The following is a 13131-nucleotide window of genomic DNA, read 5'->3' on the forward strand; positions in this document are numbered from 1 at the left end:
ATACCAACATACTGAGTTACTTTAGGAATGAATGTAATGTGATGACCTGTGTTTTGAAGTATCCATTTTGCATTCTTAGTTAGCAAAAGAATGCTTGAATACGAGAATTCTAATTTCTTGGAAGAACCAGCTGCATTTTTATTCTTTTTTTTTCAGCCTGTCATGAAGATTACATAATTTAAACATATTCTTTTAATTTTATTCTTGGAGCCATCCTGTGCAGGGCCAGGAGTTGAACTTTGATGATCCTAGTGGTTCTTTTCAACTCAGAATATTCTGTGATTCTGTGAAATCTCTTGTAGTGTACAAGGCATGTTCTCAATGAGCAAATGAACAGTACTTTCAGATGTCTTCATACTTGTATCAAAGTTCACCCTGAAGAAACAGCTGGTTTAGAGAAAAATCTTTCCATTTGAAAATTGTTGCTAAAGACCCTGATGTATTTATGCCTGCCCTGCTCTATAGTATCAGGAAGCAGGTTCTAAAGTGATGGTACATGTGAAATGCCAGTGCAAATTAGCTTTCCCTTTGAGCTCTGTATACAAAAAATGTAAGACAAATTTTCTAGTGAAACCAAATAACTGAAGTAAGAGCAGCAAAAATATCTTATTCCTATTATGCTGCACAAATCTAGTGTTTACTGGATCTCTACTTCTGCTGAGTTTCAAGTGTGGAAGTATGCGTTTAGAAAATGCATGTCTTACTAATACGCTTATTTGGTTCCTGTAATGTGAAGCTGGAAGATACATAGTTTTTGTACAAAAATTAGAAGAAAAACTGGGGTAATTTCCTGCTGTAACTTTATGTGAATTTTTGTTTGCTTTTGTCTGATGGGCCATGCATTATGAACTATGGATTTCCTAATTAAAAAGACCCATTTAATTGCTTTTAATTGAGAAGACTGGCTTGATACAGTCTTTAAACTACTTTGGATGGGCCACACCGGATCCAAGATTGTGCATTAGGAATTCAGTCTGCCTGGTGTCAGGCATAGTTGGGAAACAAGCAGTGTAGTCTTAGAGGGGAGGAAAAGTGTTACAGAATAAAAGTTTGCAATTAGCCATTGGCTGCTGGATTTTTAATAAAAATCCTAATATAGCAATTTTCTTTAAAATCAGGTGCTCTGTGGATGTGCATAGTCTTAAATCCCCACTGCAAGTTGGAGCAGAAGGTCAGTTGGCTAACACAGCTGAAAAAATGGAATGGTATGGATGTTTGTCCCTGGGAAGATGGAAACCATGGAAATGAGCTGCCCAATTTAACCAATGCTTTGCCTCAGGGCACAAATGCTAACCAAGGTGAGCCTAAATATATACACTGACTGCAACACATAATATAGCCTCTATCTTATATACTTGAGCCTTGCAGCAGAATACAGAAGTCTTTCCTGGAACAAGTAACTTTCTTGTTGAGGATTGACCAGACAAATTTATTTTCATTGATATTGTCCTTGCAGAAAGGATAAATAGGGTTTACTTTTGTGCTGGGGCTGCGATGTTTTTAAAGCAAGTTAGGTCTTCTAACTTTTCACTCAGTCCTAAATAATTGTTGCATAAAAATCGAATGTCCCTGAAGTATGTAATGTAAAAGCCTGTTGTTTCTTTGCTTGACTATAATCTTACATCCCTTCTGGTGTTGGGGTTTTATTTTTTGCAGTTACAAAGCCTTTGATACTTACTTAAAGAGAGATCTGTTGTGACTGCATTAAACTGAGTATGTGAGAAACTAAAGCAGCTATTTGTTGGATGTGCTCTGTGGTGCGCAGTCTGCATTGACAGGTGTGGAGGGGTCCAGAGGCAACACTGCCTTTTTTGGAGGAGGTGTCTCTTCTTACTCGATATCATGCTTTCTAATCTAAAATGTGATTATCAAACCTGACAGAAGCCTTCTCCAGTCATCTTCAAGCAAAGATTGCTACTTTACTAATAGTTGAGGAAGATGCAGGTTATTTACCTGGGAAAAAAACTCTTCATAATCATCAAATCTCTCGATATTTGAATACATATTTAATAAAAGTTAAAATTAAATGCTTGTGAAAGGTGGTAGAATTAGACTTAGATGGATTTTTCCTTGTTTCTTTCTCTTGGAAGTTTACCTCGGAAGGAAATACATTTGGTTCATGTTTAAATCTTGCAGCTAGCTTCAGACAGAAGTTCATGCAACGTAACTTCCTACAGAGGTGTTTGGTGTTCTGGATCTCGTGATGTTCAGACCAACCTGGGCATGCTAGTAGCAATTTTGACATGACATTTTAACATTCACAGACACAGTGCCATGTTGACAGAGCACTTTTGCCATAGGAAGATGTCCAGTAAAGGATTGTCAGTCCCATGGCCTCAGTGCCTTGCTTTCTTTGCAGTATTTGTTTATGACAAAAATTTATACAAGTGCTCAAGGTAATGTCACTTCTCAAAGAGAACAATTAAAAATATTTTATGTGATGTTTATCTGTCACTCATCCTAGTGGCTCTGGGTCTGAGAAGGAGAAGCTGGGGATGCTCGAGTAGCTGTGTGCCATATACTTTCTAGCCTGTTTTAAGGAGAATTCTCTACATGCTCTTTAATGTCCTTCATGTCTATCTGTTCCCTTTGCAATGTCCTATTTAGCATTAGCCATGATAGTTTGTAGATCTCTCTGAATGCAAAGTGAATGGTGCACACTTTGCCTGAGCTGTTGAGTAACAGGATGTGAAATGTACTCTGTGGTGTGCTCCTTGCAGAGTGGGTCAAGGTAGACTGCCATCAGTTAAGGGTTGGTGAATAGGCAGAAGACAAGAATGCTGAATAATTGATTCACATATGAATGAATAAAAGCTGATGCAACTTTCTGAATTTCTGAAAATGACAGATTCATCAAACAGGCCACATCGGACGGTGTTCACTAGAGCCATAGAGGCATGCGAACTGCACTGGCAGGACAGCCACTTACAGCACATTATCAGCAGTGACCTATACACCAACTACTGTTACTATGAACACACTGAAAACTCACTCTTTGACTCTCAAGGGTGGCCCCTCTGGCATGGTAAGTGGCTAAACTGGAAAGACATTTCCTTTATTTGCTTTGTTCAGTTTCTATGGCATTATTTTTTTTCTTTTTTTTGGGGGGGAGGGAACTAAATGAAAAGCCTGGCAAAAAGAAGAGAGGCTCCCTTGATATGTTGGCTCAGAAATAATCCTTTAACTCTGTCTTGCAAAGTTTTAAAAGGAAATCAAAGGAAACAAAAAAGCCCTTTTGAGTAACCTAGCAAAACAGGCTATTGCAGACATGGAAGCATTGCTATTCCTCAATTATTGTCTCCATTTTAGAACATGTTCCTACAGCCTGTGCGAGGGTGGATGCGTTACGATCTCATGGATACCCGCAAGAAGCACTGAGGCTAGCAATAGCTATTGTTAATACACTAAGAAGGCAGCAGCAGAAACAGCTGGAAATGTTCCAGGCTCAGAAGAAAGGTAAATGCGGGGAAGAGAAAAGGGAAAAGGACATGACAAGGTGACAGTAACACCGGACTGGAATTTTGCATGAGAAAACTGCTTTTGAAATTAAAGCAGAAGAGGTGACTTTAATTCTTCAGTCCAAACAATCATAATGATAGTGCCACATTCTGGATGTTGGAGGGTTTTTTTTTTAAGCTGGGTTGTGAGTTTTGCAAGGCAAGGGCTCCGTTCTGCCTTCTGCAATATGTCTAACATGATGGGGCCTTTATTCCAATCAGAGGTTTTGGTTACACAGTGTAAATATTCATCCTGTGTAATTTATAGGCTTTTAAACAGACATTTGCATTTGGAATGTCAGGTATTTAAAATAATTTTTCTCCTCTGACGTGTAATTTAGCAGACCTATATATTTCTGAGTTGGAAGCCTAAAGTTGACAAGGCAAAGTCTGCACTACAGAAATTTATCCAGTTTGGCAATTTCTTCCAAAAGTCTCTGATGCTTAAAACTTTAGTGGATTCACATCACTGGAAATCAAATTTTTGAAACACTGGCTTTATAAAATGTTCTGTGGTGTTCCTCTAAACACTACCCCTATTTTCTGAAGGTACATTCTTCCAAAACTAATCTTTCACTGAACTTTGTCATAGGTTTGGAGAGGAAGTGGAAGAAGAAAGGGGTGACTCTGTGGTTAAAAATGCACCTGGGAAAATTAAAATAACATTTTCAGCTACTACAAGAAAACCTTTAATTCGAATTTTATTTTAGATCTTTGTTACTACTTTTAACTATGTGTATCTTCACACATTGTAGGCAAAAATACCAGTGTGAAGTTACATGTGTAAATTTTTAAACTGTATATGCAGGTGTTTTCCTAGAAATGTTCATTTAGAAATTGAAGACAAGGTAGATAACCGACTGAAAAAAATTATTTGACAGTTCCTATCTGCCTTCATTTCACAATAACCAAGGAAGAAATTTTGAGTACTATTGTGGATCCTAGATTTCAACAGAACTTAAAAGCACTTTGCATTATTACTTAGGAGAATTTTTCTTAGTCTTTTTATCATGTAATATATTTTTCCTTAACATGAAGTTTGTAATTTCTATTTTGTTACTCATTGTTTTGTTTTGGTTTTTTCACTCTTATGTTTGGAATTTAAATAATTTTGTTTTAATAGTGCAAAATATGCTTGTCTTCGTTATAAGCAGAATAATTCTGCAGCTACAGTTTCAGTTCAGCAACCACCACATGCTTCTACTTAGCTTTCATTCATATGACTGATCTGACATTCGTGGAATCAGTTGCATGATTTAAAGTTAAATCTCTATATGAATGGAGTACTGAAGCCTTTGTTTGGCATGACACAAGTGAAGCTCATAACTGGACATAACAGATGAAATGGAATATAAGTGAGTCAGTAAGGTCATTGATATTAATCCTTTTTGGTGATATTATGTTCTTCTTAATGTAGTTTTTAGCACATGCTATTTCCAAGTAAGACAATTATTTACTACATTGTTTTTCATATTACATATCAGTTGATTCTTTTAAAAAAAGCCACTATCCTGAACGCTGAGTTAAACAGTGTGGCTGTTTCATTTTGTAGCTCCACACATTTAAAGGCAAGAAGCAAGCTTTCAAAGCTTTGTGATAATACTTATGATTACTCAGAAAGATGGCTCTTTGTGAACGAGAGAGCACAGAGGCAGGTACAAGTTAGTGTGTAATAAGCAGAGAAACAGAGCATTTGTAATGGCTTGTATACAATTTTTAAATGGTCATCCATAATGCATCTGATCTCTCATAGTTCAGTTGTGTATGTGTCTAGGAGAAAAAGCTGCGGAGTTGAAGGGTAACTACTGCCATAAGATTCTTAGTTAAAAAAGGGATTTGAGTCATCTCTAGCATCTTTTACCACAGCGACACTTCCTTCAATTCATTGTACTAAACAATTTTTTCATGTTGCAACTGATTGATGGATGAGGGCTACAAAACATAGTATCCATGAAGGTATTTGTTGACTGAAACATTAGAATGACAAAAAAATGCACTTAAAGGACAATTTTTTGATTTTATATCTCATTTAAACACATTATCCTTTTCTTTATTAGGAGCTGTCATTGTGAGTTTATTACTTCAACAAATATTCAGATGCAATAAGTTCATATTTTATTTATTAAAACTGAACATTTCAGAATATTTTATTTCAGTGCCATCAGCTTCACTTAAAATGTGAAAATGGTACTGTATCTTTTGAGTGAGGAAACTGTAGTGAGTATTTTACCAAAAAAAAGTCTGCTGCAATTTTTCAGCAGACATTTCAAAAGTTACTGGTATCAATTTAGAGATTTCAAAAGATACTGCAATTGAAATTTTTGACCCATAATGTACTTTGCTAGTGCTTTAAATGTTTGGCCCTTGTCCATTTTCTTTTTTCATCTTTTAACATGTTTATGAAGGGCAATGAATTCACACTGAGAGATACTTTTTCCTTCTAAGCAGAAGGGCATTTTAATCAGTTTTACTTCTATATATGTTTTGAGGGGATAATACACACTCTCTTTCCCTCCCTCCTCCCTCCATCTTTTCTGTCACAGAACTTCTTCAAATAGGAGTAACCTCAATAACAAATCTTGAAGGTTGGGTGGGACATCCTTTGGATCCAATTGGCACCCTCTTCAGTAGCCTGATTGAAGCCTGTAGGGTGGATGACGAGAGCTTCTATGGATTCTCAGACTTCACAGGTAAGACCATGCAAAGGGAGCAATCTTCTCTAAGTCTTCAGTAACCAGAGACATTTTTCTACCTTACCCCTTTCCCAATTAACTTCAAAGCCAGTGTCTTTATAGTAAAAGAACTCACATTTGCATTCCCTAAGAAAACACAAGGTAGAGAAAATGTTTAAAGTAAAACTGTTATATGAAGCCTTCAAAAATTACCAGTTACTCATTCTTGAAGGCAATTCAGTATTTTACACTTGACATAAAACTGAATAAGAGTTTATAGCAGCAACCTTCTTTACATACATTGCTCTATCCTCTTTTGGAGAAATTACAGGAAATCACAGAATTGTTGAGGTTGGAAGGCTTCTCTAGAGATCGTCTAGTCCACCTACTCTGATCAGAGCAGGGTCACCTAGAGCAAGTTGCCCAGGACTGTGTCCAGTTGAGTTTTGAATAGTCATGTGCTGGTTTCACCTGGGGAGGATAGACCCAGAGAGAGGTTTTCTCTATGAGAACTTCTTCTGTGAGCTGATGAGACCAATTGAAGGCTGATTTGGTTATTGACAGCCTAAGGAATCAATTAGAGAAAGTTAGTTTGCTCCATGAACACACATTTTGAAGGAAGTAACCTGGAAAAAAGGTCTTTTTCTTTTCCGGCAGCAGTGCAGGTAACACCAGCCTGGCCTGGCTCCACTGCAGGCCTGCAGGCCTGGCAGGGGGCAGGGCCTGTCCCCCTGTCTGGGGAGCTGGCGTGGCCATGGCAGTGACTGCTGCTGCCAAGCCCAGGGGGGCTGATTGAAATCCCAGCTGCTCCGCCTCCTTCCCCTTTCCAGCATAGTCTGAGGTTTCCGAGATCCTGGCACAGTTCCAGCATTGCAGCCTTGCTTTCTTCCTGTAAAATATTAACTCTTTCAGTGCTCAGATAAGACTTGCAGAATTTTCAATCCTCCCTGGAGTGAGAAGGGAAAAAAATAAAAAAGCTAAGTTTCTTTAAATAGAAGGAGAATGAGAAGATACTGTGAAAATGGCTGAAAATCCTTTTGTAAAGTTGTAGGGATGAACTGATATTGCACTAAAAATTCCTATAAACCATAGGAAAAAATCATGGGGGTTGGAGTGTTCCATTTGATAAATCATTTAACCAAAAGCACCTGTGTTGAGAATCTTTGCCCCGAGGAAAGAAGGGGATCTTGGTTTTTTGAGGATGAAGCATGAACAAAGAAAAAAGAAATAAAAATAACTTTTTGCTTTGAAACAGTTCATTCTTAAAAGTAATACCCCAAAAATTTAAAATGGCCCATAAGCACAGCTTTGGGAAAGCTGTGAAGATGGGAAGAGCTTCACAACTTGCAAGTTCTTTCCCGGGTGGATGCAAATCGGAAAAGTAAAACCACGAAAAAACTGTTTTTTTCCCTCCTTATGGAAAAGTCCCTATAGCCTAACAAAAGAAAACATCTCTCTCCAAAGCGAACTGAAAAAAGACTAAGTTGGGAACTGACTAAAGTAGTTTTTTGTATGTTTGTTTTGTTGTTATGAAGGTTGGGAGGGGGAGGAAGGAGTAGTCTGAAAATCTTATTCTGAATTTATTTTTTCTTTCTCTTTCTTTATGTAGTTAATAAAGTTTTTTTTATACCCTCTTAAGTTTTAAACCTGCCTTGCTCTTTTACTCCTAGTTCTGTCTCACAACAAAAAATAAGTATATTTAAATTAACAAATCAAAAGTATAACATTATTCAGTACATTAACCAAAAAATTCAAATTAAACCAAAACAAATCTCAAGAATGAACACCATGCAACCTTTCTGGGCAACCTCTTTAGTGTTTGACCATCCTCACAGTAAAAAAGTGTTTTCTTATAGTGTGATAGGTTGACTTGGGAAGAAGAAACTCAGAGAGAAGTTGTCTCTAAGGGAATTTCCTCTGTGGGGGGTTGGGATACCTGCAACAGCCAATTAGAGAAAGTTAGTTCACTCTGTGAACACACATTTTGAAGGAGGTAATCCGGAACTGGGTCTCTTTGTCTTTCCGGCGGCTGAGCAGGTAACATCAACCCGAGCTTCCCCCTGCCCCCCATGTGGGGGGGAGGCTCGGGAGGCCGCTTGGGCCCCGTTTGCAAACGAGGAGACCCGATGGCTGGGAGGAGGAAAGGCTCATTGATAAGACCTTCACGGCTTCCTCCTCCACAGGCCTGCAGCTCTGAGGTGGGGGGGGGGGGCGGTTCCCGCTGCTGTTGGAAGGGCCGGGCCTGCCCAGCCCCCACAAGGTCTGGGGGAGGCAGTTGGGCCCTGTCTGGGGAGCAGGGGTGGCCATGAGCAGTGTGGGGCTGCAGCCCAGCCCCAGAAGGGCTGATTAACACCTCAGCCGCTCCCCCCAGCTCGGCCTCAGCCTGGCCCAACTCTTGCAGTTGTGTTAAACTTTAACTCTTTAGTGCTCAGATAAGATTTGCAAAACTTCCGGCCTTTTCTTCGAATATGAAAGGGAATAAGAAGATTTCTGAAGTCAGTGATGTAAGAGCTAAGTTTTTTAGATGGAAGGAGAATGACAAGATGCTGAAATGGCTGAAAATCTTTTTTGTAAAATTGTAGGGATGAACTGATATACTGAATATTCCTATAAACCATGGGAAAAGACATGGGGGGATGGAAATGTTCCATTTAATAGATGATTTGACTAAAAAGCACCTGTGTTAAGAATCTTTGCCTTGAAGAAAAAAGGGGATTTCGGTTTTTTGAGGATGAAGCCTGAACAAAGAGAAAGGAGATGAAGAGAACCTTTGCTTTGGAACATTTCATTCTTAAAAGTAATACCCCATGGGACAGACATGGCCCACATCTACAGCTTTGGGAAGGCTGTGGAGTTGGGAGGAGTGTCACGATTGCAGGTTCCCGGGCGGATGCAAATCGTGAAAAATGAAACCACAAGAGAACTGTTTTCTTCCTTCTTGTGGAAAAAATCCCTACAGCTTTCAACAAAAGGAGCCTTCTCTCTCCAAAAGTGAACTGAAAAAGACTAAATTGGGGACTGACCGAAGTATTTGTTATATGTTTGTTTTGTTGTTATGAAGGTTGAGAGAAGGAAGGAAGGAGTGATCTGAAAAATCTTATTCTGAATTTGTTTCCCCCCCCCCCTTCTTTGTGTTGTTAATACATTGTTTTTTTCATACTCTCAAGTTTTAAGCCTGCCTTGCTCTTTTGCTCCTGGTTCCGTCTCACAACAGAAAAATGGGTTTATTTAAATTGGCAAATCAAAACGAAGACATAATTTGGTGCATTGGCCGGGAAACAAAATTAAACCAAGATATATACTCAGATGGAATTTCCTGTATTTCAGTTTGTGCCCATTGCCTCTTGTCCTGTCACAGGATACCACTGAGAAGAGTCTGCCTCTGTTTTCTTTACATTCTCCCATTAGATATTTGTATATTTTGGTAAGATCCTCCTGAGCCTTTTCTTTTCCAGGCTAAACAATCCCAGCTGTCTCAGTATCTCATATGGGAGATGCTCCAGTCCTTTAATCATCTTTGTGGCCTCTCACTGGATCTGCTCCAGTAGGTCCAGGGGGAGCCCAGTACCAAACATGGCACTCTGTGTGGGCTCACCAGTGCTGAGAAGAGGGGAAGGATCACCACCTCTGATCTTCCTATGTGGTCCAGGATATTATTTGACTTCTTAGCTACAAGTGTACATAATACTTCAAAGTGATGACAAAACACTTAAAATTCATAACATACATGGTCTATGAAGTACATGGTTTAGAAAGGTTATGAATTGGAAAATAGCATTGTAGTATTGATACATGATTTTGGACAGGATGTATATGCCCATTCTAACTTCGGTATTTGCTTCTCAGGAGCTTAACTGATTTATTACTTATTTTCAGTCTCTTTCCACCTCTGTGGTAGTTTATCACCTTCTGTGTGGTCAGAAACTTGAGTCATTACCTATAAATCCTTTATATGTACATCCCAAATCTCCTTGGGGCTTTTCCTCAAAACTAATTCTATTCAATTAGATTTTCTTCAATGAACTTCATATCCCATATCCACCAATTCCAGAAGAACTTTAATTAAAGAAATCAGATTCTTTGCAATTAGAAAAAAGAACCCAAAACAACCCCATGAAATAAAAGTAGTGTGTGTTGAAACGTGAATTCCCCCTACACTCATATATACAATATACCAAATGCACTTTGCTATCTCATTTGCTTCAGCTGTCCATCTCCTTATGTCTATACATTACAACTTTTTGTTCCCAAACTAGACTGTAAACTGATAGAGGTTGATATAGCATTTTGTCATATGGTGTATTAGTGAAGTGCCAAATCAGTACTCTTTAAAGCAATTTATGGCTTGGTCTGTGTGGAATTTACAAGTAATCTTGACTAAAAATAGCATTTCTAGTGTTAATAAAAGTCAGAAACATTATGCGTGTTTATCATAAATGCAACTAACAAATTAAAAAGCATGAAGAGAGCTTTAGCAAACAGAATGCTTTAAAATTGTGGTGTTCCCAGGCCTACTGTATTTGCATAATCCTAATAGCTTCAACTGAAATCTATGCAGGCGTACAAGCACCTTCCCTTTCCACTTGTACAACATCAAAGCTTTAAGGAGATATAGAAGTGGGTAGGGGAAAAAATTGAAATAGATCATCCAATGTTGGCCTTATTAACCCAAAGCTGGAGGAACTGCCTTTCTCCAAATCATGCAGTTTAAAATGAAAACTTTTATTTTTACTAGAGTGGATTTTTTTAAAACCTAATTGTTTTGTGTATTTCTGCAATGTGAAATTGGATCAGGTAGTTTATATTGGATGATTGGGTATTGAGATTGCACTCATAATTTAAATATTTTTAAATTATTTTCTGATGTGTTGTTCTTTGTTCTTTACAGGGAACATGGGGCAATGCAAATCTCTGGAGTACCAGCACCTGCCTGCACACAAGTTTTTAGAAGAAGGGGAATCTTATTTAACGCTGGCTGTGGAAGTAGCATTGATAGGGTTGGGACAGCAACGAATAATGCCAGATGGCTTGTATGCACAAGAGAAGGTTTGTCGAAATGAGGAGCAGCTCATTTCTAAGCTACAGGAAATTGAATTGGATGATACTCTGGTGAAGATTTTTCGAAAACAAGCAGTCTTCCTATTAGAAGGTAGCTCACCATAGATGCTAATGACGTTTTAAAACTGTCTTCACTTACACAAGCCCATGGAATTAGTATTCCAGTGGAAACTGCCTTATATATTTAAGATGTTTTTTGATGTAGAATTCCACCAAAATTTTATTTCCAATCTCTTATGAAAATGAAACATATTTCAGATATCCCAACTGCAGAGATAAGGCATCTACTAACCTATAAGCCTATATTTTTAATTTTTATTGCATTTTCTTCTTTACATTTGTTCAGTATCCTAATTGTGCAGCCGAGGCTCACAATTGAATGATATAGACATCAGTTATCATCAACAGTTCTTGGGTAGTAAATTTCAAAATGTCATTTGTATCCTGAAAAAGGACTGGCAGCTTTTTAAATGTATGGAGATTTTTATCTCTCTTCCCCAGTGAAGAGCTCAGAAAATTCACTTAATTTTCTGGGACAGAAATATAACATTTCCTTTGTAGCAATTAGGAATATGAGTTGCCTCTGAAGTTTGTATCATACCTGAAAGTTGAAATATATGGACAAATATTAAGGCTTAGGGCCTGGTCTTGTGACTAAATTTTCATTAAGACAAATAACTTGTGTTTGGGAATTGCAGTTGTGTATTGCAATAAAATCTGAACAAAAAAGTGCATGCTTTTGCCTTAGCTTTTAAAAAGGCTTGACATATAACACTTAAACCTTACTTTCAAATAGTAATTTTGTGGGTTCTAAGATTGCTGTTCTAGATTTTGGGGGTTTTTAACTGGAGGAAAAAACTTTAAAGGAACTAAGTATCTAAAGGCATGGTCCGAGTTTTGAGTGCTTTCTCAAGGGATGGTGGGGAGTTTGATACTGCTCTAGGTAAGTTGTGAAGATTGTTACACAGCAGTCAGGTTTTGCTTTCTTTCTGTAAGACATCTGTCTTTTAAAACTATTTTTAATGGAGGAGATGCAGTATGTTGTTTAGGGTTCTCAGCTTTGAGTCACTATTATTGCCCAGATCCTTAAAGACTTTGGTACCTACTGGTGGTACCATTTGAAACTGTAGAGAAGCTGCACCATAAGGAGAGTTGCTGCTTTATGGCCTTTGGACAAGAACAGCTTCTTGCTGGATCCAGCTATTTACCACCATAGAGAGATCCTATGGATTATAAAATCAATTTACTGCATCTGTTTACTGGTCAGGATGCTGTATGAGGAAAAGGCATGATTTCTCTCAAGTATTCTCTGATACTTCTAGTTTACAACTGTGATCAGTGATATACTTTTTTCTTAGAGTAGTAAACAAGTGATCATAGCAGGAAACACCTGCTAAAATAGCTACCTAGAAAATTACTGTGGTGAGCAGCATTCAACAATGGTCTTGCATTACTGTGTGTTGAGAAATCTGGCTTTTCTGCAATAACTTCAGTTTACTCCAGGTTAGGCAGAAACTGCCAGATCACATAGAGGAAAAAATGTGCAGTGATTTAAGATTCTAATCATATCAATTGTGGTTTTATAGTTGAAATTCTGTAGAAATAATAAAGTAAGTTTAATCCAGTATTAGGCTGATTTCTATGCTGTTAATGCAGATTAATGCATGCTGTATGTAGCTACCATTTGAATGCATGGGAAAGCAGAATATAAGACTGTGTTGCAAGAACTGTTCTATTTTTTTTGCTTGACTGCTAAGTTAATGGCAGAATATATTTTCATATAAATGCTTTGTCATTTATTCTTTGTCTTCTGAGTTTCTGAATGGACCACCAACTGGCAAACAGACATGAAATGGCTTCTTTCATACAAGCAATGCCAGCTAGTTTTGAACAGCTTTCAATTT

At 37.9% G+C, this 13131-nt stretch overlaps 1 protein-coding gene across 2 annotated transcripts in view; it reads left to right on the forward strand.

Annotated features, from left to right (window-relative positions):
- LOC148220403 (zinc finger SWIM domain-containing protein 6) overlaps positions 1 to 13131 on the forward strand; it is a 284732-nt gene that overhangs the window by 225891 nt on the left and 45710 nt on the right. For both annotated transcript variants that reach the window (XM_088155656.1, XM_088155655.1), the window contains exons 5-9: positions 1119 to 1298; positions 2849 to 3025; positions 3310 to 3456; positions 6041 to 6187; positions 11058 to 11318. In XM_088155656.1, the coding sequence (XP_088011782.1) occupies positions 1119 to 1298; positions 2849 to 3025; positions 3310 to 3456; positions 6041 to 6187; positions 11058 to 11318 (912 nt within the window). The remainder of the gene's footprint in view (positions 1 to 1118; positions 1299 to 2848; positions 3026 to 3309; positions 3457 to 6040; positions 6188 to 11057; positions 11319 to 13131) is intronic.

This window comes from Sturnus vulgaris, chromosome W, assembly GCF_052056855.1.
Source record: "Sturnus vulgaris isolate bStuVul1 chromosome W, bStuVul1.hap1, whole genome shotgun sequence".
NCBI classification, from domain to species: domain Eukaryota; kingdom Metazoa; phylum Chordata; class Aves; order Passeriformes; family Sturnidae; genus Sturnus; species Sturnus vulgaris.